Source organism: Macaca mulatta, chromosome 14 (genome assembly GCF_049350105.2).
Source record: "Macaca mulatta isolate MMU2019108-1 chromosome 14, T2T-MMU8v2.0, whole genome shotgun sequence".
NCBI lineage: Eukaryota > Metazoa > Chordata > Mammalia > Primates > Cercopithecidae > Macaca > Macaca mulatta.
The window spans coordinates 56,373,810-56,401,340 of NC_133419.1; the positions used below are offsets into that span (position 1 = coordinate 56,373,810).

Consider the following 27,531-nt stretch of genomic DNA (forward strand, 5'->3'; position numbering starts at 1 on the left):
CCTGGAGGTCAAGGCTGCAGAGTGAGACCCTCTCTCAAAAAAAAAAAAAAAAAAAAAAAAAAAAAAAAAAAAAGGCTGGTTAGTGTCTCAGTACTGATATTTTAAATTCAGTTTAAAAAAAACTCTGGCCAGGCATCGTGGCCTGTGTGTGTGCGTGTGTGTGTGTGTGTGTGTGTGTGTGTGTGTGTGTGTGTGTAAAACTTCTGTCAGTTTACTCTGAGTAATATCTGTGATTTTTTTCCATACAATTTTGTCTCTTCTGCCTTTCTGCTGTGAAGAACACTGGTGATGCTGCATTTCTACATTTTTTTTTTCTAAGCTGCTGGACTGTCATTCTTTTTTTTGAGATGGAGTCTCATTGTGTCACCCAGACTGGAGTGCAGTGACGCAATCCCGCCTCACTACAACCTCCGCCTCCCAGGTTCAAGCAATTCTCTTGCCTCAGCCTCCCGAGTGGCTGGGATTACAGGAGTGCACCACCACGCTTGGCTAATTTTTGTATTTTTAATAGAGACACGGTTTCATCATATTGACCAGGCTGGTATTGAACGCCTGACTTCAAGTGATCTGTCCGCCTCGGCCTCCCAAAGTGCTGGAATTACAGGTTTGAGCCATCGCAACTGGCCTGGACTGTCAAAATTCTTAAGTCATGAGATGCATGACCTGGCTGTGACAACTTCCTATTCCTAGCCAATGATGACTGAAATACATACCAATTTTAGACATGTTAATATGTGGGCCAATGTGCATCTAGAATTGAAGAAATATAGTAATCAATATAACATCACAAACTATTGGCTTGCACATGAGGCAACAGGCTGTTGGAAGTATAAATTGGTATGATGATTTTGGAAAACAGCATAGTATTGTTTAGTAATTCTTCTCCTAGGTTATTCCCTAGAGAAACTTTTGGAGCATGTCCCAAGAGACATGTACACGAAGTTTACAGCAGCATTCTTTTAATAGCCCCAAACTGGAAACAACCCAAAAGTCAATCAGTAAGAGAATTAATAAATATATTGCGGTATATTCATATGGTGGAATGCTATACAACAATGGAAATGGATAACAGTTATACACATCAGTGTGGATGAATTTCACAAATATAAACATGAGTGAAAAAGCAAATCACAAGCCAGGAGTATCGGCACACACCTGTAATACCAGCTACTTGGGAGGCTGAGGTGGGCAGGTTGCTTGAGCCTGGGAGTTCGGGCCCAGCCAGGGCAACATACTAAGACCCAGTCTCTTAAAGGGGAAAAAAAAAAATCACAAAAGAGACATGCACGCCGATAGTCCCAGCTACTGCGGGGGCTGAGGTGGGAGAATCAGTTGAGTCTGGGAGGTTGAGGCTACGTGAACCATGATCGAGCCACTGCATTCCAGTCTAGGCAATAAAGAGAGACCCAGTCTTTAAAAAAAAAAAAAAAAAAAAGATACAGGCAAACCAAACCATATATTTTAGGCTTTAAAATATACGTAATAATTTTCTTGCTTTTCTGTAGTTTCATTGTGTAAGTGGTTGCTTCTAGAGTGGGAAGGTGAATGGAAGAGGGCACGTGGGGTGCTTCAAAGGTATAAACAGACAGTATTTATAAATAAAATACTGGGTGGGCGCAGTGGCTCATGCCTGTAATCCCAGCACTTTGGGAGGCCGAGGTGGGCAGATCACCTGAGGTCGGGAGTTTGAGACCAGCCTGACCAACATGAGGAAACCCCGTCTCTACTAAAAATACAAAATTAGCCGGGTGTGGTGGTGCATGCCTGTAATCCCAGCTACTCGGGAGGCTGAGGCAGGAGAGTTGCTTGAACTGGGGAGGCAGAGGTTGCAGTGAGCTGAGATCACGCCATTGTGCTCCAGCCTGGGCAACAAGAGCGAAACTCCGTCTCAAAAAAAAGAAAGAAAATACTGGCCTGGTGCTGGTCATAATCATGTAATAGCATATATATATATATAAAATATATTTCACAATAAAAAGGTGAAAAACAGTAATAGTGGAAAGATATATGCCAAAATATTAAGAGTTGCTACTTTTGAAAGGTAGGATTGGGGTGATTTGTTTTCCTTTTCTTAGATTTTTATATATCACAAATTTATACCATAGTTAAATCTTTTGAACTTGGACTCAAAGTTCAGGCAGATATGGGTTCGAAGGCCAGATCTGTTGCTACTTTGCTGTTTCATTTGGGCAAGTTATATATATATATATAAATTATATATATATATAATTTAATATAGTGCTATATTAAGTATAGATTTTGGGCAAGTTACTTAAGAGAATTATACTATACTTAGAGTATAAATATACTGTATTATTTTATACTATGTTTAAATTTAGTATATTGATTACTATATTTCTCAATTTCCTTATTGGTGAATTGAGGGTGATAATAATAGTTACTTCATAGATTGTTAGGAGGCTTAAATGAGATAATGAAATGCTAAGTACAATGCCTGACACAGTACTTAATAAAAACTGTGATTATCATTATGCACTGTGTGTTTTCTTGGTTATGATCTTACAATAAGCAGTTGAAAATTTTTATGTAAAATAAATTACCTCCTCAATTTTTGTCCCCTTGACAGTTATTTCAGGTATATTTCTAAGTTGTATGTATGCTCGAAGGTTTGTTTAGTAGGGTCATTTAAGCAGTGGGAATCAGAGAATGTCAGCGGTGAGCATGACTGAAGGGTTTATTTGTTTCTTTTGTAAATGCAAAAACTGAATACAGAGTGATGAAGTCACTGGCCAGGAGTCATAAAGATTACTGTGTTCTTACCTTTTCTTAACTAAATTTTTTTTTTGAGACAGAGTCTCGCTCTGTCGCCCAGGCTGGAGTGTAGTGGCGCGATCTCGGCTTGCTGCAAGCTCCACCTCCTTGGTTGACGCCATTCTCCTGCTTCAGCCTCCTGAGTAGCTGGGACCACAGGCACCTGCTACCATGCCTGGCTAATTTTTTTGTATTTTTAGTAGAGACAGGGTTTCACCGTGTTAGCCAGGATGGTCTCAATCTCCTGACCTCTCTCCTGACCTTGTGATCTGCCCACCTTGGCCTCCCAAAGTGCTGGGATTACAAGCGTGAGCCACCACGCCCGGCCTTTCTTAACTAAATTTTTAAAGCATGCACTCCCTTATAACCTGACCTATATGGGTATAAATATATTCTGTGTCCTTGGGGCTAATTCATCCTGTCCTTCCCAGCCCAACAGATGTACTGTGCAGGCTGTCAGAACCCTCTCCAGTTGTATGTGATCCTGCTCACTGTGGTTATTTAATCCTGTTGACTGCTTCCTTGTAGACCAAAAGGATGCTGGTGGAAAAGATGGGCCGAGAAGCTGTGGAGCTAGGGCATGGGGAGGTGAACATCACAGGGGTGGAAGAGAACACCCTGATTGCCAGCCTTTGTGATCTCCTGGAAAGGATCTGGAGTCATGGACTACAAGTGAAACAGGTAATGGATGTGTTGCCTCTCTCTGCTGAGCAAATTGTCTTCCTGTTTTCAGTTACTAGCTTTCCCACACTCTTTTTGTCCAGCTGACTGGCTTTGAAGAATGGTGTGCAGTGCTCTGGAGTGAGATTTGAAATAAACAAATAAATAAATGTGATCCAAACTATTTTCCTTAAAGATAAGCTTTATAAATCTGTATGTTTATCAGACTTTTATAAAGAGGCATCTTTCTTCCTGGGGGTAGAGCTGAAGGCCAACCTGATAAGTCCTGTTTGGCAGCTGGCCCTAGTCTAGAGATAGACCAGAAAGAGAGAAGTTGGAGCTCGGGAAGTACTAATTGTACACTAAAGGTTCTTCACTAATCGTATATTCACAATGGAAAAAAAGTCTGTTATTAACATTTCTTTGTATGCAGATGGTTTAAACATTTGAGAAAAGGCCTCAGGAAGTTGAGTAAGTTTGATTTTTCCACTTAATACCCAGAGAATTTCCTTATTTCAAAATACTCTGTTTTCAATTGGTAGTCAAGATAGATACATTTTATTTTTATGTATTTCTAAATTTGAAAATAACTTGAAATTTTTTGAAAAGAAGTTTTATCATGGAAAAATTAGAAAATACATTAGTATCCATTGGTATTTCTCAAGGGCCTACTATGTCAGGTACTGTTGTAGGCACTAGAAATACCTCAGTGAACAAAACAGACCAAGATCTCTGTCTTCCTGGAGTGTCCATTCTAATGGGTATAGCAACAATCTTCCACATATGTTTTTCAGAGCATTCTTCTGTGTACACATGCCCATGCATATATAGCTATATATTTAAAAGCCCAATGGAACTACAATGAGATACTATTTCACATCCACTGGAGTAGTTAAAATAAGTAACAAGTGTTAAGGATGTGGAGAAATGAGAACTTTCATACATTACTATTGGGAATGTAAAATGGTGCAGCCACTTTTGAAAGCAGTTTGGCAGTTCCTCAAAATGTTAAACAGTTCTTATATGACCTAGCAAGCCCACTTGTAGATACGTACTCAAGAGACGTGAAAACAGATGTCTACACAAAAACTTGTATGCAAATGTTCATAGCAGGCCAGGTGCAGTGGCTCACACCTGTAATCCCAGCACTTTGGGAGGCCAAGACAGGTGGATCAGTTGAGGCCAGGAGTTTGAGACCAGCCTGATCAACCTGATGAAACCCCGTCTCTACCAAAAATACAAAATTAGCCAGGTGTGGTGGTGCATGCCTGTAATCCCAGCTACTTGGGAGGCTGAGGCAGGAGAATCGCTTGAACCCGGCAGGTGGAGGTTGCAGTGAGCCAAGATTGCACCGTTGCACTCCAGCCTAGGCAACAAGAGGGAAACTCCACCTCAAAAAAAAAAAAAAAAAAAAGTTCATAGTAGCATTAGTCATAATAGTGTCATCATATGAGGCTATTATTACCCAAATGTTTATCAGCTGATAAGTGGGTGACCTAAATTTGGTGTATCCATACATTGGAAATATTATTGAGCAATAAAGGGAATAAAGTACCTACATATGGTACAACATGGATGAACTCTGAAAACATACCAAGTGAAAGAAGCCAGATACAAAAGGCCACAGATTGTATGATCTCATTTATACAAAATGTCTAAAATAGGCAAATCCACAGACAGAAAGTAGATTAAGGGTTGCCAGAGGCTAGAGAAAGGGAGCAATGGGAAGTGACTACTAATGCATATGGAGTGTCTTTTGGGGGTGATGAAAATGTTCTAGAATTAGATAGTGGTGATGGTTGCACAACTCTATATTAAAAATCAGATTTTTTTCAGAAAATTGCATACTTTAAATGTGTGAATTTTATGGTAATATGAATTATATCTCAATGGTTTTTTAAAAAACCCAAATAAGTTAATACTGTACGTAATGTTTTGCAACTCGCTTTGTTTTTATCTCATATCTTTTCTGTGTCCTTAACTAATTTTTAGATGATAGTATAGTAAGTGTTTAAGAGCTTGACTGTAAAGCAGACAGATCTGGGTTTGAAGTATGATTTTCACGTAATAACTTTATGAAACTGAGCAAGTTATCTAGCTTCTCTAAGCCTGTTTCCTTGTATGTATGATGGAATTTTATTTTATTTTATATTTAATTTAGTTTAGTTTTTGAGACAGAGTCTTGCTTTGTTGCCCAGGCTGGAGTGCACTAGCATGAACACTGCTCACTGCAGCCTTGACCTCCTGGGCTCAACTGATCCTCCCACCTCAGCTTGGAGACTGAGACAGGCATGTGGCAACATGCCCAGCTAATTTTTTTTTTTTTTTTTTTTTTTGTAGAGATGAGGTCTCCCTATGTTGTCCCGACTGGTCTCGAACTCCTGGGCTCAAGTGATCCTCCTGCCTCAGCTCCCCAAACTGCCAGGATCACAGGCATAAGCCACTGTGCCCTGCCTGATGGAATTTTAAAAGTACCTACCTCCATTGGGTCCTTGTGTGGATTCGATAATTAATGTAAAGCACTAAGCTCAGAGCCTGGTTTCTGGCTCTCTAAATGTTTGTGGTTATTGTAAAACCTCAGTTTTAATGACTACATCTATTGTATAGATGTGCCATACTTTAATCAATCTCTTATTATTAGTCATTTAGGTTAATTCTGATTTTTCAGTGTTGTAAACAACACTGCATTTATAGAGTTTTTTAAATGTTAAAAATTGTGTATTGCATCCCTAAAATTTTGAGACTGTGGTGTAGTAGCAACACTATGAACTGTGAGTCAGAAGGACTTTGGGTTTGAATCCTGGCTCCACTGGATGACTTTAAATAAGCAACTTGCACTTTCTGAAATCCAAATCCATGAAAGATAGATAGTTAATAACCTGTCTTTTAGAATATTAATTGTTCTACCATAAAGACATATGCACATGTATGTTCATTGCAGCACTATTCACAATAGCAAAGTTATTGTCAACCTAAATGGCCATCAACAGTAGACCAGATAAAGAAAAGGAGATACATACACACCATGCAACACTACACAGTCATAAAAAAGAACTAGATCATGGCTTTTGCAGCAACATGGATGTAGCTGGAAACCATAGTCTAAAGTGAACTCATATAGGAACAGGAAACTAAATACTGCTTGTTCTCACTTATAAGTGGGAGCTAAACATTGAGTACACGTGGACACAAAGAAGGGAACAACAGGCACCAAGGCCTACTTGACGGTGGAGAGTGGGAGGAGGGAGAAGATTGAAAAACTACCTGTGGGGTACGAGGCTTATTACATGAATAATGAAGTAATCTGTACACCAGACCCCTGTGATATGCAGTTTACCTGTATAACAAACTTGCATGTGTGCCCCGAACCTAAAATAAAAGTTAAAAGAATTAAATAAATACCTTTCAGCTGTGATAATTAGAGGCAATGAAAGGAAATACCTGGCGTGTGATGAGTATGCAAAATATGACAGCTATTATTATGCTGGGTTCTGTATGAAGGCTTTACTTCTTTCTTTTTCTCTGTAACAAGTGAGTAGAATATATATAATCCTTTTATCATTTTCCATAACATTTAGCAAGTCTGGCACTATAGTTGAGCTCTTTTAGCTTTGAGGTAAAACATATATGCCGATAACTTTTAAATATTTACTGCAAAAATTTCTAGGGAGTTAGTGAAGCTTCTTCCTGCATTCTGAAAAATAGTACTGTATCATTATATGTTCTAAGTCTGTGTTCTAGGCTTTGCAGCAATATTCTGCAGTAATTCTCACTGTAGGAGGAATTTATTATTCTGCAGGAATTCTCACAGTAAGAAGTCCTTCCTTCCTTCCTCTGCCTCCCTCCCTCCCTCCATCCCCTCCCTTCCTCCCTCCCTCCGTCCCCACCCTTCCTTCCTCTGCCTCCCTCCCTCCCTCCATCCCCTCCCTTCCTCCCTCCCTCCTTCTCTCCCTCCCTCCCTCCCTCCCTCCCTCCCTTCCTTCCTCCCTCCCTCCCTTCCTTCCTCCCTCCCTCCCCTCCCCTCCCCTCCCCTCCCCTCCCCTCCCCTTCCCTTCCCTTCCCTTCCCCCTTCACTCTGTCACGCAGGCTGAGTGCAGTGGTATGATCTCAGCTCACTGCAACCTCCGCATCCTGAGTTCAAGTGATTCTCCCACCTCAGCCTGCCAAGTAGCTGGGAGTACAACTGTGCACCACAATGCCTGGCTAATTTTTGTATCATTTTTTTGTTTTAGAGACGGAGTCTTGCTCTGTTGCCCAGGCTGGAGTGCAGTGGCGCGATCTTGGCTCACTGCAACCTCCACTTCCCTGGTTCAAGCAGTTCCCCTGCCTCAGCCTCACGAGTAGCTGGGATTATAGGCTCAGGCCACCACGTCCGGCTAATTTTTTTGTATTTTTAGTAGAGATGAGGTTTCACCATGTTGACCACACTGGAATTTCTTTTAGAGTTCATTTGCTCCCCCTCTTATTTTGGAGAGATGAGAAACCAGTGCAAAATAATGGGGGCTTTTTAGCTGAAGTTCCATTTTGTTCTGAGTCCTGGCTTTTGGAGCTCTGGAAGTGAAGCAGTGACAATGTCACCAGAGGAGAGTGAAGATCTGTTCTTGGCGGCATGGCATGTATGCCCTTAGGGATACATGTTCAGCTGGAGATTGACCCTGATGATCTATATTGGGTTCCTAACACCATGTTCTCCCTAGGCCTCGGTTTTGCTGGTTTCTTTATCCTGCTGAGACATTCTTCACTTATCTTCCAATCCAGCAGTCACACCCTCATTACCTGCTGTCCTTTATCATACACCCAGATTGTGACTAAATTTGCTCTCAGAGGGTGATTTTATTATGCCACTGTGGGGGCACCTTCCTGAGCAACCACCCATTATTATCTGCTTAGAAAGTAGAGAGAACCCAAACAGCATTTTTGCTGCTGGCCTCTTAAATTTTGTTACTAGCCTTGACTGCTTGGATGCAAGGCTGCCTGCAGCAAGTCTTCATAAGAACCTCTGTTATCCTCACCACTCTCTTTGGCTTTCAGTGACATCTTCCAAGGAGATGGACTTCCACCTATAGTTTGTTTTTCTATCAGAGAGAGGTTTGGTTTTTCATACTCGTTTCGTAACTGCTGCCATTTGGGGTTGACACATGAAAAGGAGTTGTTACTTATCTTTCTTGCTTATGACATTCTTGTAGAATCTGATGCAGTTTATTGTGTGTCCATGTCCGTAAATGGATAGTCAGGCTGTATTGAACCTTGCAGTCCCAATCAGGCCCTTTGCAAAAGAGGAAAAAGAGTAGGCCATGTCTTGTGAACTAGAAAAACCAAAGTGCAGCAGCCCAGTTGCTGCTCTTCCACTCTTGCCCTTGCTCTTTCTCCTCACCTCTGTAATCACTGTGGGCCAGGGGCTTCCTTCTGGTATAGTGGCCTGATTTTGCCCTTGTCCTTGGTTCTTTGGTGTTATTGCATGTCAGGCTCTCTGGTCACCAGCTGTACTTAATGTGTGCCACATTCAGACAGTTCTATTAATTTTTCTTAGGCTGCTTTCCTAGTCTACCTAGATGCTGAGAAACCTACTTGCTAATGGTTGTGGTAGATGGAAGGATGAATGGATTTCTAGAAGTTGAATTACTAAGTCAAAGACCATAAATATTTTAAACTCTTGTATTATCTGTTAGATACATTAATAGACCTGTTTTATTTTTTGAAATGGAATCTCACCCTGTTGCCCAAGCTGGAGTGAAGTAGTGCCATCTTGACTCACTGCAATATTCACCTCCTGGGTTCAAGCAATTCTCCTGCCTCAGCCTCCTGAGTAGCTGGGATTACAGGCACCTGTCACCATGCACGCCTAATTTTTGTATTTTAGTAGAGATGGGGGTTCCCCATGTTGGCCAGGCTGGTCTTGAACTCCTGACTTCAGGCGATGCACCTACCTCGGCCTCCCACAGTGCTGGGGTTACAGGTGTGAGCCACCGCGCCCAGCCAACCTTCTTTTTTTTTTTTTTTTTTAAGTTTTTTAATTAAAAATTTTTTTTCTTTTTGGCTCCCAACAGGAAACAATAGACCTTCTTAGAAGCAGTGTATAGGATTTGTAAGTCTCATTAATGTTGTTAGACTTTTTTTTATTCAAATATTTGGTATTTGGATGAATAAAACCTGGTATTTTCTAATTTTAGTTTTTAGTTTTTATATATTTTAAAAATTGTCTTTGAAGTTGTAGGGTTTTAAGTTGATGAATTTTTGTAGGAAACACAAACATGCAGCAAGCTTATTTTGACAACTTGCTGATCTATAGCGAGGGTTTCCTACCATTCAGATGTTTGATTTTTTTTTCCCCAGAGTAGGTCAAGTTTGTGAATAGAAACAAAATAGACCCTCAATATTCTCATGGGGTAAATCTTAAGACCTTAAATCTTCACATTCATTCCATAGCACAAAATTTTCTTCAGAAAGTATAACTTAAAAAATTAAGTGATCTTTTCAGAAACATCTCGTGTAGCATAGTTATTAAGTGCAATGGTTTTGACATTAGATAGACTTAAGCTTGGATCCCAACACTCTGCTTACTAATGGTGTGACCTCTTACAAGTTACTTAACCTTTCCGATCCTCAATTTTTTCTTCTCTACAGAAAATAGGGATAGAGATCTCTACGTTGTTAGACTGTTGGGAGCATTAATTACAATATTGTATTTTGAATATCTGACATAGTGCTTAGTTCATAGTAAGCCTCAAGACCTGGTAGCTTCTATCATTATTATAGAACCAAAGTCATTTATAAAACTATTATAATCTTACTAAAACAAACATACCACCTTTATATTATTTTATTATCTACATGGGAACATTTACCATAAATCTGAAATAAAGTTGTTATCATTTAACAAGGGTTATGATGTACTGAACGATGATTAGAAAGAGACAAAGCAGTTGCTGGGTGACCAGCTGGGCTCACTCATTACCCAGGTGAATCGCTGCCTCACATCAGGCTTGCAAATACTATTCAGGTTTGTGCCTTGGCAAAATGACAAATTACTACATGTCTCAAATAGTGTAAATTGCAGTTCTTACCTTTCCAAACACCAAGGTTCTATTATATTGACCGTAGTTTATTTCAGCCATACAGTTAAGTACCAGCCTACTTTTCTTCACATTTCTTCAACTATACCTTCAATAGTAAATCCTCGTTATAGTGATGACTTACTCTCCCTAACCTGTGCTAACAACTTGTAAGGTAACCAAAGATACCACAGTTTCCCCCACTTAACAGAGAAGAAAACTGACATTCAGAGAGGTTCACCAAACTGCTTTGCCTAGTTCGCCAAGTAGCAAAATCAGGACTAGAACAATATTTAAAGGAATAACTTTAAATATTTTAGGAAATGCAGGAGCTAAGATGGAAACTTATAGGCTGCATATCCACTCCTCTGTGCAAAAGCCATCAAGCTGACATAAAACCAAAGGACCATTTAGAGGATGATAGGTCATTTGCTTCTTTTTTTTTTTTGAAAGGTAGCCTTACTCTGTCACCCAGGCTGAAGTGCAGCGACATGATCACAGTTCCCTGCAACCTCTGCCTCCCACGTTCAAGTGCCTCCACCTCCCAGGTTCAAGTGATCCTCTTGCCTCAGCCTCCCGAGTAGCTGGGACAGCAGGCGTGTGCCACCACCCCCGGCTAATTTTTGTATTTTTAGTAAGGGTTTGCTATGTTGACTAGGCTGGTCTCGAACTTCTGACCTCAAGTGATCCGCCTGCCTTGGCCTCCCAGTGTTGGGGTTGGGATTACAGGTGTGAGACACTGTACCTGGCCTGCTTTTTTCTTTCTTTCTTTCTTTCTTTCTTCTTTTTTTTTTTTTTTCTTAAGACAGCATCTCACCCTGTTGCCCAGGCTGGAGTGCAGTAGCGTGATCTCGGCTCACTGCAACCTCCGCCTCCTGGGTTCAAGCGATTCTCCTGCCTCCTGAGAAGCTGGGATTATAACCACACACAACCACATCCTGCTAATTTTTGTATTTTTAGTAGAGACAATGGGGTTTCACCATGTTGGCCAGGCTGGAATCGAATTCCTGGCCTCAAGTGATCTGCCCGCCTTGGCCTCCCAAAGTGTTGGGATTACAGGTGTGAGCCACTGTGCCCAGCTGCTTTTTTCTTTCTTATCCACCGGTCCCTTCTCAGGCTCTCTTTCCCATCTCCTTTCTATTCCCAGTGGGAGACCATTTCCTTTTTCTGTTACCTTCCATTGTTTATATTTCTTCTGGATTTTAGTAAATTGATATATTTGCATACGCTGTGTCCTGGATGTACATTGAAACAAGAAACAGTACATATTTTTTTTTTAAGCAAAAGCTTCTATCTGTATGTTGAAAGCCTTGACCCCCGAAATCTAAACTGATAGGTGTTTCTCCCTTGCATTGGTTCCAGGGGAAATCAGCCTTATGGTCCCACCTGTTACATTATCAGGACAATCGGCAGAGAAAACTCACATCAGGAAGCCTCAGTATGTCAGGTAAGATAGTCTCTGCATTGGAGAGTCTGCCCTTTCTCCACTTTTCCATCACCCACTGGAGTGATCATTTTGAAGCAAACCATTCTAGGTCAAAGAAGCCTTTGCTCTGGAGTGTTTTCTCTTTTAAATATGGAGCCACCAGACTCTCTGAACCACAGAGCATACCAAAACCATGGCATTTACTTTCATTATGTATTTCTGTATGCTTTTTATTGGCAAAATAGAAAATTTATATGGGCAAGAGGCCAGTCTCAAAATGAATATGGGTTTTACTGTGGTACCGGGTTTGGAGCAGGCTGTTTTCAGAGTCTTTTGTTTTATTTCTCTGACATGCGCATTATGATTATCTATCCTATTAGTCAAGAGAGCTGTTGGTCAGTGTCCTTCCTTGGACTTCCTCAAAGTCAAGTCCTGGTGTGAATGATCCCTTATACTTACTTTCTGTTTCTAACCTAATAAAAATGTCAGAGTTTGTGGCAACTCCAGAGGTCATCTAGTCCAGGCCCTTTATTTTACAAGAGGAGGAAACAAGTCCGGAGAGGAATTGAATTTACTTAAGATCACAAAGTGAGCTCATGGAAGAGGCCAGACAAGAGCCAGTCATCTTGTCTCCTGCTCTGATGTTTAGACCATCCTACAGTGTCCTTTCCAGGGTAGTCTCCCTTCTTCTTTTACTTCTTGGTGCATCTCCCCTTCACATCATCCTTTGTTCTCCACTCTCTGCCAAAATATTTGTTTACCTTTCTTGGATGTTTTTATCTTAATGGTAAAGGCAAGTTAAATGGGGTAAAAAGATGAGCATGAACTCTTTGCCCTTGAACTAGTTGACCTTAACTAGCACTGAACCTGGGGAGATAATTGGCTGAAAACTAACTAGGGACAAGAGTTCTTCAGGTAGGCTTATGAGGAATTTTTTGGCCCGCTTTCTGGATGTGTAAAAGCAGGTTCTTATTAAGAATGCTATAGAAGTCATTGCCGAGAAATAAACTGTAGCCAAAAATTCTCAATAGCTTGATGAGGAAAATACTAAGTTTTAAACATTAGGCCAGACATGAGGATATAAAGGTATTATATCTTCTCTTCTCCTAGAGGTCCTATCATTCTGGAACAGAACCAGAACATTCTTGTTCTTTATACATTCTCTTGGGCTTTTGTAGGCTGCTGTGAAGCCAGAACAGGATGTGAGTAGTGGCTCCAAGTGGAAGCACTGCTTCTGTGGATCATGATGAGAGCATGATAGACTAGGAGCCAAGAGATCTGTATTCCATTACTGACTTTGCTAGTTGGTGTTGTAGGCAAAGCAGCTAACCTCTCTGAATATCATTTTCCTTCTCTGTTAAGTAGGGGAAATTGTGGTATCTTTTTTATCTACCTTATAAATTGTTAGAGAATTAAATGAGATAATATCCATAAAAATACAAAATTTTGATCTCTAGTAGGAATTTAATAAATATTTATGAAACAATCAATTAAAGTGTTACCAGTGTAACCAACTGTTTCCCATAGTAATTTGTGATTTAAGATAAGGGAAGGGTAGTCAGCTATTTGGATATTCAGATCTCTTTGGACATGACCAACTTGTTTATTCTAGGAATACTTCTTGATTCAGAACGTAGGAAGTCTGATGCCAGCTCACTCATGCCTCCCCTGAGGATCTCCCTGATTCAGGATATGAGGTCAGTATGGGCTCACATGTAATAAGCCACTAAAATCCTGTTTTCAGTTGCTGCTTAGGTGTCCACTTTAAGTAAGAAGGTCTCAGTGGCTGCTACAGCATCTCAGCTAACATGGAAGCCCTTCTAATCACAAAGTCTTGTGTTTCATAATACATTTGTAAAGCTCTACAAACAGTTGGGTTTCCTGGCATTTTTGGAGGTAAGGGAGCATAGGAGAGTATCTCAGGCCCTAAGAGCTCAGAGTTAGCCTGGCTTTTTAAGGTCTGTGCTGTCTTTTTTCCTCCCAAAATATGGTGAGCCTATCTGGTAAAGCTACATGGAAGCCCAGTATTTGGAGAATATAGAGATAGGTTCTCCTAGGTTGGGATAGGGCCGTCTCAGCAGGTCTCCTTTGGCTTTGCAGGTAAGTTTTTGGCAGTGAGTTAATCTCCCATCCCGCCCTCCACTTTCCTTTTGCATTCTTCCTCCAGGCACATCCAGAACATCGGGGAAATCAAGACTGATGTGGGAAAGGCCAGAGCATGGGTGCGACTGTCCATGGAAAAAAAGTTGCTTTCCAGACACCTGAAGCAGCTCCTCTCAGACCATGAGCTCACCAAGTAAGGCTGCTCCGCCAGGAGTAGAAGCAGGCTCCCAGGAATGGAGGGAAGAGATTGGAAACTTGTGTGGGAAGGGGGAGTATTCATTGCTGCTGCATTCAGCTAACCTCTTTGCTTATGAAGGTTTTGCAGTATTTCCTCTTCTCCCTTTTTATCAGTAGAATACTTCTGCTATATCGGTTCTCCCTGTCTTCTCAACCTGCATGCCCAAAACTAGCTTTCTTAGAGAGGTGGTGAGAAGGATGAGGTCCTCCTCTCCTTCCTGTATTCAGGTGACATGTATATCTCTTGGACATAAGGCATTTCCTTTGTCTCTTTCGTGTTCTGGGGAGCAAAGGATTGGAGAATTAAAAGGAAACTTCTGAGATGTCCTCTTCTCTCTCTTGTTCAACACATCATACCCCTCACTCCTCTCAGGATGTCTGTAGCCTTTTCTTGTCTGTACTTCTGCATGACCCTAGTCCCTGTCTGCACTCTACCTGGTAAACTTCTTCAGGGCCCAGTTTTCTTTCCCAGAGTTTTCCTGGACTCCCCAGAAATGTGGTTCATCCCTCCTCCAGGCATGCATAACATATGTTAGAATATTTGTTCATCCCCTTTTTACCACGATGTGTTGTATTTTCATTATCTATTTGCTTGCTACTTACTGACGTTTGCTTTCATTGAAGGCATAAACCTGTCCCTTTCCCAAGGCTGAGCATGTTGCTTAGCATCCACTAGGGATTCAGCCAGTGCACGTAAAAGGTGTGCATAGCTGCAGAGACAGGAGGTGGACAGCCTGTGAAGAGTATATCTTGATAGAATGTCCCTCAGTCTCTGCGATTTCCAGCTAGCCCCCAGGACTGTTTGTAGCTTGGAGATGTGGTAAGGTGGAGGCAGGGTTGTATATTCATGGGGGCTGTATATTCACGGTACCCACTGAATTCTAAATTCCAAAGGAAGAAATGAGTTAGCTCCTATATAGGGAGCCTAAACTCTTTCTCCTTAACTTGTCTGCGGTGAGTAATACCATGTAGTGCCCCCCTTACCTTGAAACTTACTTTGTGTGGCTGCCATGACCTTATACCATCTTGTTCTCTTTCTCCCCTTACTCTTTGCACAGTGTTGGCTTTCACTGTCTTCAATTCTTTACATGCACACACTCTTTGTTGCTTTCTCGCTTGCTCTCTTACTTGGTGATCTCACCCATTCTCATGACTTCTCTCACCTCTAAGCAGGAAATGCCCACATCTGAAGTTCTAGCCCTGACATGTCTTTTGAACTCCACTCCTGCATTTATTTCCATTCTGATATTTTACCTTTAGCTCAGAGAGAACAAAAGCAAGCTTCACAGAGTCTTCACCATAACTACTTTACTCTCAGATTTTTTGTTAATGTCGCCGCTGTGCTCTCTGAAAAGCTTACCCCCACTTCTTCTCCATACCTACATTCAAAATTTGGAGTCAGTTTTGACTCCTTGCTTTGCTTTATCTCCCACATACAGATTTCAGGTCTTTCACCTCTGTCCCACCTGTCTCCTTACCATTTTTACTGCACAGACTTAGTTTAATCCTCATTTCCCTTTCACTTCTCACCTGCACTAAATTTAAATTTCCTGAATTTGGTCATGGCTGTCCCTTTTTCTAGGGCAAATTGCAGAAACCCCTTACTTACTGGGCAGATTGCAAAGTCCTTAGTTTAAAATTTTAGGACCTTCCTTCATTTGAATAGCCTTTTTGTTTGTTGGTTTCATTTGACACCCTTGGTATAATAGCCTAACTTCTTAGTCTCATTGCTAACTGATCACTTCACTGAACTCTCAACTCCAGCCAAACTGGTTTCCAAACCTATCTGTACAACACTTGTCTAAATTTCTGCTGCCCTTCAGGTCCCTCTTGTTCTAGAAGGCCTTCCAGGACCACTGAAACATATGACTCTTTAAATTCCAAGAAACAGCCTTTTGTTTGATTATTCATTGTGAGCAGTCCTATACCATGGCCTTTACCTGATTTATTCACTTAGACTGCATTTGAGGATAGGCGCTTTCCAGCACCTGGACATAACAGGCCTGGGTTGATAAATTATCTGTTGAAAGTGCCTTATAAACCTGGCTAGGTAGAACCTCACAGATCTGAATTCTGTACCTCTCTGGCCATGGTGATTGCAGCTTGGGCAACCAGGACAGTTGTCTTCTTTTGTTCTTTGTGTTGAAGGCCTGCACATTTGGCTCTGGGTGTCTCCTCTATTTGGGGGAAGATATCATTGCTTTGAAGCTGCAGAGGGCCTGGAATGTCAGGCAAAGGAGTTGACCTCTGATGAATAGGCAGTGGAAATGAAGGGAGAAAGTTTGAAAAAAGCGGAAGGATATGATCTGCATGGCTCTTCCTTGCCTGTGACTTGGATCAGAGGCGGGAGCAGAAGCCTGCCCTTTATCGCTTCTGAAGCTGTCCTGGGCTTACACCCCCATTCAGAGCAGTGTTCTGACTCGTGGCTCTCAGATCTACTCAGGGTTTGAAAATAGGCCTGGTGATGAATGGTGACCACAGACCTTCATCCTCTGCCACTCACACACCGTACACTAGCTGACAGCCTAACCAGAAGCCTGAGAGGACCTGTGTCATCCTTGATGGAATTTCATTACAACCCTCAGTTTAGAAAAGGAGATTTCATGACTTTTGATACTTGACATTTTAGTAATGTCATATACCTTGGACACAGGCAGTTTTTGATTTTTGTTGTTCCTGCCGTAGCTTAAACCATTGTCCCTCTGTCCATTAGTTACAGAGTAGATAGCTTTGTTCCTTTATAGGGTGAACCTAAGGAACTTGAGGCTTGACATCTTATGCTTCCCTTAGCTGTCTCCTTCCAGAACTGAAAATTCTAGTTTCTTTCCCTTCCTTTTGGTCGGAGACTGATGTGTTGCCTCCTCTCCAACAGAAAGTTATATAAGCGCTATGCCTTCCTGCGCTGTGATGACGAGAAGGAGCAGTTCCTCTATCACCTCCTGTCTTTTAATGCCGTCGATTACTTTTGCTTCACCAATGTCTTCACAACTATCCGTGAGTAGCCCTGTGCTCCCAGCTGGCCTTCTCAAGGCAGTCTTTATGAACCTGCCTGAGACTCACTCATTGTCCCCTTTTTAAAGAAAGAAGATTAATCCCTTGTACTTTCTATTTGTCTTTTGCTTCTGTGGGGAGAGAGGTGCACTTGCCCTCCTTGGAGGTTGTGTTTTCTCCGAAGTTTCTCATTCTTGTTCTGAACTGGAGAGCTCAGTCTTTTTTGCCATTGTGTTGTCGATGTTGTCCTAGGCACTGCTCTGGGAGCCTAAGGTGATGAAGGTAGAGTGGAGTCAGTTGAGCTGATGCAGTTTACCTCCCTCCCTGCATACCCACAAAGAATCTCCCTTTTGTTTTCACCTAAGAGTGTCACTTGGCATCACAGAATATTTCAGACCAGGCTGAAGGGAAAAAGAGCTCTTGCCTGAGGTAGCAGAAAGAACTCCAGATGCCAGTGGGAGATTTAAGTCTGGGCCCAGTTTTGGCTAACTTATTATGTGTCTGTGAGCAGAGTCTATCCTGCTGTGAGTCCCAGTCTCTCTATTTACAGAATAGGGAAGAGGGTTCAATATGGTCTAATTCCCTTTGAGCCTCTTCTTTCCCTGATGCCAGGATTCTCTGCTGGGTGGAGTTTAGTCTCTGAGTTTGCCACTTGGCTAGTTCTTTGGCCAATTACTCAGCAGCATGGACTCTTGTTTCTATCTGATGCTGCATCTTCCCTTTTAGAGACTAGGGCTATGGGCTTAATAGAAGTAGCACTGGACTGGAATTTAAAAGATCTGAGGCAAACCGTGTCTCTCTCTGTGCCTTGGAAAAAGGATTGCAATACTTCCTCTCCAAAGATTGTTATGATTGTTATTAGGGTTCATGGGATGATAGATTGAAGAGTGCTCTAAAAAGCAGTTCAGTACGTTAGGAGTTGGGGATATTGTTTAACCAACAGGTTCAGTTAGCTCTGAGCCTACAGATAGGCTTGGATCTTTGATGTTTGGGTGGTAAGCCTGAGAGGAGTGAAATTGAGGAGGGGCTGTGGAATAGTTGGCTAATATTCTACATCAGCCAGGGACTAGGTCCTGGGGCCCTGTTGTTCCAGGGCTTTGCTTGGGCTAGGATAGCAGGGGCCACAGTTGTGCCAGCTTGCCTGGAGCAGGTCAGAGTCCCATCTGGTTTGGGAAGGATTCCTGATTCTCCTCAATACTTTTGTGGCTTCCCCTAAACAGTGATCCCGTACCACATTCTGATCGTACCAAGCAAGAAGCTGGGGGGCTCCATGTTCACTGCCAACCCATGGATCTGTATATCAGGAGAATTGGGTGAGACACAGATTCTGCAGATTCCCAGGAATGTGCTAGAGATGACCTTCGAGGTATGTGTTATTTGGGGCCATAGCTCTGTGGGGATCTGAGTTTGCAACAGCTGCTTTGGGGAGTTTTCTGCAGGATTTTTCAGAGGCCTTGCTATGTACAGTGTAATGTGTCAGCATAGCTGACCTTCCTGAGATGATCTGAGGCTGGAGCCAAGAACTGACCCTGAGGAGGGGGACCCCACCCTGTCTAAACAGTGTCTGTTTGGAAGGCACTTTCTTGTCTGGACTTGCACATCTCTCCATGCATAGTGTGTTGAGAAGTCCCCAAGAGTTCTTTCAGCTACTCAGCCCACCTGTTCCCAGAGACCTTAGAACCCACTTCCAGAACCTCTTGCTCCCAGGCCCTATTCTTCTTCTAGGTAGAGTGTTTTCTTTCTCAGCCTTGGGCGCCCCCATGAGATAGGGCTGTACCGCAGTTTTGGCAGTATATAGAGCCATGACCTCTACCCCTGCAGATGCTGAGGGGTCATGTTGCAGGTAGCCAGTCAGATCTGTGCCTCTGAGGACTACTGTTCTTTCCTCTGATTTTCCTGACCTACCTCATCTTCTCTATTCTCTAACAGTGCCAGAACTTGGGGAAGCTTACTACTGTCCAGATTGGCCATGATAACTCTGGGCTGTATGCCAAATGGCTGGTGGAGTATGTGATGGTCAGGAATGAGATCACAGGACATACCTACAAGTAAGTGTTCCCTCAGGCTGTAAGGTAGAGGGGCAAGGTGTGTCTACAGGAGCTCTTTGATGCTTGGGTATGTGGAGTTCCCAAGGAGACCCTTTAGGTTGCGATAACCTGAGGTAACTTCCTGTTTGGCTCTGCCTCATACACTTGAAAGTAAGTAGAAGGAGGGTTTCCTCTTTTTTTTTTTTTTTTGAGATGGAGTCTTGCTCTGTCACCTAGGCTGGAGTGCAGTGGCATGATCTTGGTTCACTGCAGCCTCTGCCTCCTGGGCTGAGGTGATTCTCCTGCCTCAGCTCCCCGAGTAGCTGGGTTTACAGGCATGCACCACCACGCCCAGCTAATTTTGTATTTTTAGTACAGACTGGTTTCGCCATGTTGACCAGGCTGGTCTTGATCTCCTGACCTCAGGTGATCCAGCTGCCTTGGCCTCTGAAAGTGCTGGGATTACAGGCATGAGCCATCAGTCCTGGCCAGAAGGAGGGTTTCCAGGTGAAGATGTGTGGAATTGCTGTGCCCAGATCCCAGGCCACCCATGCCACTCAGGTCACTTCTCTGATGATACATGGTGGAACCAGCAGAGCCTTGAAGGAGTCTCTATCCTGGTTTCAGAGCCTATCTCCAGGGATTGGCTTTGTTATGGCTCTTGCTGAGCAGCAAAGAGGAGCTGGATGCTCTGACAGTCCATTGTCTGACCTTCAGGTTCCCTTGTGGCCGGTGGTTAGGGAAGGGCATGGATGATGGAAGCCTGGAGCGGATCCTAGTTGGGGAGCTGCTCACATCCCAGCCTGAGGTGGATGAGAGGCCGTGCCGGACCCCGCCGCTGCAGCAGTCCCCCAGTGTCATCCGGAGGCTTGTTACCATCTCACCCAACAACAAGCCCAGTAAGTGGGAGGAGAGGTTGGGCCCTCATGCCACACAGTCTAGGGAATGGGTGGAGCTCTGTGAGCCCTGATATGGGGAACCCAGATCCCAGCCTGTGCAGCTGCCTTAGGAAACACTTCTGCTGACAAAGCCACCTCAGGCATATGGCACCCTCCTCTTATGAATCACTGAGAGCATTTGGCAGTCTCCTTAGAGGGCTGGCAGGAGAGGAGAGAACTCATGTTGCCAAGCCTGGGTGCTGTCTATATTCATGCATGATCCATTAAAGGAGAAGGGTCTACTTTCTGGCCTTCTCCTTCCTGATTCCTGGGCTTCACAGCCAAGGCATGACTCTCTTTTGGTTGCCCACAATTCCAAGTAAAATGGAAAATAAACTTTACCAGCATTTCTTAGAGATAGAACTCTAAGGTGTTAGCTTTTGTGTTTTTCCCCCAAGATTTGTGGAAGAGCTAAATCAGCAAAGCTGGGTGGGCAAGAGCCTCTGCTTCCTAGGGTCCAGCTGCCCTGCCTCTCCTATGGGCCCTCCCCATGTCCTCAGTCTCCTGCTCAGGCAGCTAAGCACTGTTAGCCTCTGAGATTGGTTAGGGATGTCTGCTTGATTTTTATTAGAGCTGAACACTGGGCAGATCCAGGAGTCCATCGGGGAGGCAGTCAATGGCATTGTGAAGCACTTCCATAAGCCTGAGAAAGAGGTGAGCCTTCCTGCCCTCCAATCCAGGGCCTTACATTGAGTAAGAGAGAATAATTTTGTGTTTCCAATTATCCTGTTATGCTCTTCCAGGCCCATGTGCTGTGGACACCCTAGAGTCTTGTAGAGTGTGTGCCTCAGCTAGTTGGAGATGGAGCAGACTCCTTCCTCTGGGGGCCTTTGCCTCAGATTACCCTATTTTCCCTCCATACTGATGACCCAGTAGAGTCCCTGGGCCCCTAGTGAACAGTACCCATTCCTGTCCTCTTCTAGATTTGCCTGGGTCTCCTTGAAGAGTGGCCACACTGGCCTTGTCCTCCAGTGGAGAATCTCCTTGTGTGTGACCCAGATCCCTCATCTCTTCTTTCATCCATTTATTCAACAACTCTTCACTGGGAGCTGCTCTGAGCCAGGCACTGTGCCAGGTGTTAGGGGAACAGATAGAGTCCTAGCCTGTCTTTTGCAGCCCTCCCAACTCTGGGCTGTGGGTTTAGGGATGCAGTGGTGGGAGGGCAGCTCGGCTGAGACAAGCCTGGCATCCTCCCCTGTTTCCTTACTTAGCGAGGCAGTCTGACGCTGTTGCTCTGTGGAGAGTGTGGCCTTGTCTCGGCCCTGGAACAGGCTTTCCAGCATGGATTTAAATCACCCCGGCTCTTCAAAAATGTCTTCATTTGGGATTTCCTGGGTGAGTTGAGCTGGAGTATGAGGGTGGGAAAAGCATGTAGAGATATAGGGGGACTCACCAACATAGCATAGATGCTGACCACTCTGAGAGGCAGAACCCAAATTAGGTGACTCTAAGATCTCATTTGTTTGCTCTGGTTTTTCTTAAAGGGAATGACAAGAGCTCTCCTCCCCCCTTGGTAAATGCTTACCTCTTGAGAATTGGACAGAAAAGATTCTTCTAGACATCTGTTATTTAGTATGGACTTAGTTCTGAGTCCTCACACTTTCTCCTTATAGATCCCAAAGTCCAGCTGAGTGTATTGGAGCCCCAAGCCCTATATTGCACCAATATGGAGAATTTTCATTCAAGAAACCATCCTCAGAATTTTTTGTGTCTTCAGAGTAGGGAAAAGAACATCTTTAGATCAAGGGCCACATAACTAAATTTAAAAATAAGGATAGGGAAGCTAAGGATGATTTTGAAACATGACCGGTGACATCAGAACACTTGTACTATTCTCATTAAGTTACCTGCGTGGACTTGGAGAGGCCCATGGCAAGTGGCCTGCAGGACCATCAGGTTGGTGTTGAGAGTCTTTCACTGGCAAGCTTTTCTACTCTTCACAGAAAAAGCACAAACCTATTATGAGACATTAGAGCAGAATGAAGTAGTCTCTGAGGAAAACTGGCATACAAGAGCCCGGAACTTCTGCCGATTTGTCACTGCAATCAACAATACTCCCCGGAACATCGGCAAGGACGGCAAGTTTCAGATGCTGGTGTGCTTGGGAGCCAGGTACTGCAGACCCGGGGCCCAGAGTGCACAGCAGTTAGCCTTGGTGGTGGTGTTGGAGGCCTGGTGTGGTGCAGGGGTGAGGAATGGCTCACCAGGTGCCCTTAGGGAGATGTGGCCTTAGAAGGCTTCCTAGAAGCTTGAATTTCCTTTGCGTATCATGTATGGTCACACACTACATAAAATGTGCCGCATAACAACATTTGTCAGTGATGGACTGTTTATGGGATGATGGTCCTATAAGATTATAATACTCGGCCGGGCGTGGTGCCTCAAGCCTGTAATCCCAGCACTTTGGGAGGCCGAGACGGGCAGATCACGAGGTCAGGAGATCAAGACCATCCTGGCTAACATGGTGAAACCCCGTTTCTACTGAAAAATACAAAAAACTAGCCGGGCGAGGTGGCGGGCGCCTGTAGTCCCAGCTACTCAGGAGGCTGAGGCAGGAGAATGGCGTAAACCCGGAGGTGGAGCTTACAGTGGGCTGAGATCCGGCCACTGCACTCCAGCCTGGGCGAAAGAGCGGGACTCTGTCTCAAAAAAAAAAAAAAAAAAAAAGATTATAAGACTGTTTTTACTGTACCTTTTATATGTTGAGATATGTTTAGATACTCAAATACTTACCATTGTGTTTTAGTTGCCTACAGTATTCAGCACAGTATTCCTTCATTTTTATTCTTCAGGCTGCTTTGGCAGGAAGCTCCAGAAGAAGTGTAGAAGAGCAGGCCTGGGGGCTGGTGACAGGGCTGTACCGATTTGTAGCTTAGGAGCAACAGACTAGACATATAGTAGGCTCTACCATCTAGGTTTGTATGAGAACCCTATAAAGTTTGCACAGTGACAAAACTGCCTAATGACACATTTCTCAGACTGTATCCCTGTCATTAAGCAACACATGACTTATGTGTGTGGTGATCTGTTGAGGTAGGGATGAGAGCGTGTATGTAACTAGGGGCGGAGGGGCCCCATTTTGAAAGGAAAGATCAAAATTACACCACTGGGGAAGTTTGAAGCAGAGTATATCTAGTTATTCCTTCATTAAACATTTAAATGGCCTTATGGAAGTTGGTAGGAAGAGAGCTGAATAAAACATGGCCCCTTGCCATTTATTTATTTATTTATTTATTTATTTATTTAGAGATGGACTTTCGCTCTGTTGCCCAGGCTGGAGTGTAATGGTGCAATCTCGGCTCACTGCAACCTCCACCTCCCAGGTTCAAGCGAGTCTCCTGCCTCAGCCTCCCGAGTAGCTGGGATTACAGGCATGTGCCATCATGCCTGGCTAATTTTGTATTTTTAGTGGAGACAGGGTTTCTCCATGTTGGTCAGGCTGGTCTTGAACTCCCGACCTCAGGTGATCTGCCTGTCTTGGCCTCCCAAAGTGCTGAAATTATAGGCGTGAGCCACCACACCCAGCCACCATTTAGAAGCTTACTTGTCCTAATTAAATATAGAACATGGAAGAAGGTTTTGAGGGTCCAAAAATGAAGTATACATTCATACAATATGCTGAAAAGATAGAGGAGAAAGATCAGAGAAGACTTCAGGGAGGAGTTGGTATTTAAGTGAGCCTTTAATGGAAGGAAATAACAGAATGTGGCAAGGGCAGTAATAGGAAACAGAATAGGGCCCCTGAGCTGGGACAGAGAAAGATTGTTTTCATATTAGTACAAAATTGTTTCATCAGGAGACTGAAGTAATATTAATCTGATATTATGGGTGGTATGCATTAGAGTGGACGAGATTGTTAGGGGTTATTCCTATAGGTCAGGTGAAAGAGCATGAAGCTCAAATAAACTTAAGGCAGTAGTTTATTCAGGCTGCATAAAGGGAGAGAATTGGCATAGTGGTTAAATACAGACTCCAGAACTGCATTCACTATGTTCAGATCTCAAGTTACCCATTTACTAGCCATGTGGTCTTGGACAAGCTACTTAGCTTCCATCTACCCCACTTTCTTCATCTGTAAAGTGGGGATAATAATAGTACCTACCTCATATCATAGGGTTATCATGAAGATTACTCTTATGTTAGTACCAGCACATGCTGAGTGCTGTGTGAGGTTAGTGCTTCTTATTATTCCTGGTGGTGGTAGCTGTGGGAGGAGAGAAGCTCTGGGAGACACTGGTGGTGGGGCTGTCTAGGCAGGGCGAGGGAGGCAGGGGGGGAGGAGGCCTGGGGGCTCGTGACAGGGCTGATTTGGGTCAGGTTTGTTTGGTGTCCTGGAGCTGAAAGACCTCTTTGCCAGTCCCTGTTTGGGAAAGGGGGCTGTGGGGGAGCTGTCAGCTTCTCCAGCTTCAGACTTAGTTCATGGTTTCCCCCTTGGCCTTGCACTAACTGTCTGTCTTCCTTTTCCCTTCCCGTTTGACCCACCTGGACTGCTCCTGCTCTGCCAGAGATCACCTCCTACACCACTGGATTGCCCTGCTGGCTGACTGCCCCATCACTGCACACATGTATGAGGATGTGGCACTGATCAAAGACCATACACTTGTCAATTCCTTGATTCGCGTGCTGCAGACATTGCAGGAGTTCAATATCACACTGGAGACGTCCCTTGTCAAGGGCATCGACATCTGACCTCCCAGGAGCAGTCAGCAGCAGGACTAAGAAAGACTCACCCTGCAGCTCTGACCTTTCTTCCCAAACGGACTTAAGCGATTGTGCAGGAGGAGACAAAATGTACACTCACTGTAAAAAGAAAACTAGAGGATTTTTGGAATAAATAATCTATTTTAGAGTTTATTTGCCGATTTGCTTTTTACACACTTTCATGTGAAAGAGTGATAGGGAGAGGGAGCGAGGCCGGTGCCGCTTATTTTGAAGCTGGTGCCCTCCCTCGCCGTGGCCACATGCTGGAAGCCTGAGGCCTCCCTGGACTGAGCCTGTGGCACTGCGTGCGGGACAGTTATGTTTCCTTGCCCCGTCGCATTAATGAGGCCCTTCCACATCATTTTTAAACTAATGTTTTCTATATTAACATTATTATGGTTATTTGGCTTTCATAGGCCACACACAGGTGTGCTGAGCGGGAAGCCCTATGCTCCAATCAAAGGGATTTTTAGTAGTGCCTCTAAGTAAGCACTGATGAGTCAGTCCCACATCTTTTCTTTTTTGTCAGTATTATTTGGGAAGGAGACATGCCGGGATGTGTCATCGTGCCAAATATCATATTTCCTGTTGGCACAGTTTCACAGAAGTAAACATAAGCATGTTTTAACAGGTTTTTCTTTTCTTTTTTCTTTTTAAAAATGTTTTATTTATTTAACCCTCCACTGTGTGTTTTTAAGTATTTTCTTTTTTTAAGGAAAGGAAAAGCTTGTCACAATCTAACTGGCTATGTTATTATTATTAAATTTATGTTTTGCAACTTAGAAACCAGCTACAGTATGGCCCACTTAATAAAACACCTGAAACAAAACTGCATGGATCACTGATTTTTATGGAGGTTTGTCAGCAGCGGGCGGCTGCGGGTGCAGTTGGGTCCATCTGTGAGGACGGGCTTGTGGCATCACCTCTCTGTACCAGCAAGCTCGGGGTTGTGGCCTGCCCAGGATGCCCCTGAGGGCCTGGGGTCTCCTGGGTCCTTCTGCCCACAGTGCCAGGAGCTCTCCTAGCTGTTACGTGACTGATTGACAGGGATGCAGACAAGGTTCTTTCCCCAGTCCACAGAGGAGGAGACAGAGGCACAGGAGGGAAAAGACCTGGCCAGGGGTGCAGAGGTTGTCACTTGACTGAGACAGGATGGGCCCTTTCTTGAGAGGGTAAGGGAGACCGGGTGTGGGAAGCTGGGGGTCGGGGGAAGCTCTTGAAAGAAAGGTTTGCTTTCCTGGGGATGGCAGGTGGAAGACCTTTATGAGAGGTCCGGCTTCCTTCATTTTTATTCTTCAGGCTGCTTTCTCAGGAAGCTCCAGAAGAAGTGTAGTGTGATCAAGTCAGGGACCTCAAACCAATCAGTGCCCTCTTTTATGCTTCCCTGGTTTGCATGCACTTTCCCTTTGCCTGGAATGCCTCCCCTTCACCCACTTTGTTTGTTGTTTGGGATTTACTTTAGCAGTCACCTGTGTGAAGTGTTCCCCAATCTCCCTAGGCAGTTAATCATTCCATCCTTGTGCTCCTTCATTTTCTTAGATGCTGGCATCTCCTCTCTGGATTGTCATTGCCTGCTTTCACATCAGGCTCAGCCCCTGCACCGTGAGCTCCCAGAGGGAAGAGGGGGATCTCTTACCTGTCTCCACCCCCTGGGCCTGGCAGGTGGTAAATGCTGCTGAAGAGATGAGGAAAGGGCCTAGAGAGTTGCAGCGCAGCGTCCTGCCTGCAGAGGGGGTGAGAGGCTGCACTGCACCCGTCTGCCTGAAGCCCACGGACAGAGCCTTAGTTCTTTTGGAGATGGCCAAGAAAAGGGGAGGGAAGGTAGGCATTACCTCTGGAGCAGGAAGCAGGATTCTTGGCTGGGCAAGAAGGGCAGCATGGAACTCAGCTGTATGTATGTATATTGTGGGCCTAGGCCTGAGCTTACCTTAAGCCAGGTGCCTGGGACCAACTATTTCCTTGTTCTAACAGCTGATACTACTCACTTTCTACTGTGTTTTGTTTTGTAATCTTCGGCAAATCCATTTTGGAATGACGTGTGATATAAGAGAACAGACCTGCTCAGTAGCTCAAGATTTCAAGGACACTTGAGTCAACTGCATTCTTCTGTGTAGGGCCTAGCCAGGCCTCTCCAGTGGCCCTGGGTAAATAGGTGTGTCTGGTTCACTCAGCAAGCAGCCCTGCCTGCCTCAGCTTCTGCACCTGCTCTACTTCAGTGCTTCCCAGACGCTCAGATTTCAGGGACTGGTAAATAAACAAGCAAGCAAAGGAACTCTGTGAATTACTATAAAGCAAGCACCCTTGTAATCACTACTCAGGTCAAGAATAGAACTTTGCCAGCCCCCATGGAACATGCCAGGGTCCTCCATGTTCCCCCTTCCCCATCACAGTCCCAGCACCTCCCTTTTTCCATCATCTTGACTTTTATAAGTAACAATTTCATTGAGTTTCTTTATTGTATTTTGTCGCCCAAATGTGCATCCCTACATGCTATAGTCTTACTGTCCTTTTAAAAAACTCGATACATCTTTTAAGTCTCTTTTAATCTAAAGGGTCCCCTCCATCCCTTTCCTTTTTTTACAATTTGTTGAAGATTTTAAGCTATTTGATCTAGTTTTCCACAG

At 43.9% G+C, this 27,531-nt stretch overlaps 1 protein-coding gene across 5 annotated transcripts in view; it reads left to right on the forward strand.

Moving 5' to 3' along the window:
• The window catches only part of DENND5A (DENN domain containing 5A), a 130,235-nt gene extending 104,499 nt beyond the window's left edge, over positions 1–25,736 (forward strand). For 3 of the 5 annotated variants that reach the window (XM_077963462.1, XM_002799641.4, XM_015114896.3), the window contains 12 exons: positions 3,301–3,453; positions 11,847–11,931; positions 13,523–13,607; positions 14,078–14,206; positions 17,123–17,244; positions 18,462–18,607; positions 19,171–19,289; positions 19,986–20,167; positions 20,778–20,860; positions 21,418–21,541; positions 22,150–22,318; positions 24,712–25,736. In XM_077963462.1, the coding sequence (XP_077819588.1) occupies positions 3,301–3,453; positions 11,847–11,931; positions 13,523–13,607; positions 14,078–14,206; positions 17,123–17,244; positions 18,462–18,607; positions 19,171–19,289; positions 19,986–20,167; positions 20,778–20,860; positions 21,418–21,541; positions 22,150–22,318; positions 24,712–24,895 (1,581 nt within the window). In that variant the 3' untranslated portion in view covers positions 24,896–25,736. The remainder of the gene's footprint in view (positions 1–3,300; positions 3,454–11,846; positions 11,932–13,522; positions 13,608–14,077; positions 14,207–17,122; positions 17,245–18,461; positions 18,608–19,170; positions 19,290–19,985; positions 20,168–20,777; positions 20,861–21,417; positions 21,542–22,149; positions 22,319–24,711) is intronic. The other 2 variants (XM_002799642.4, XR_003722661.2) reach the window with 2 other exon arrangements.
• The last annotated feature ends 1,795 nt before the right edge of the window (positions 25,737–27,531 follow it).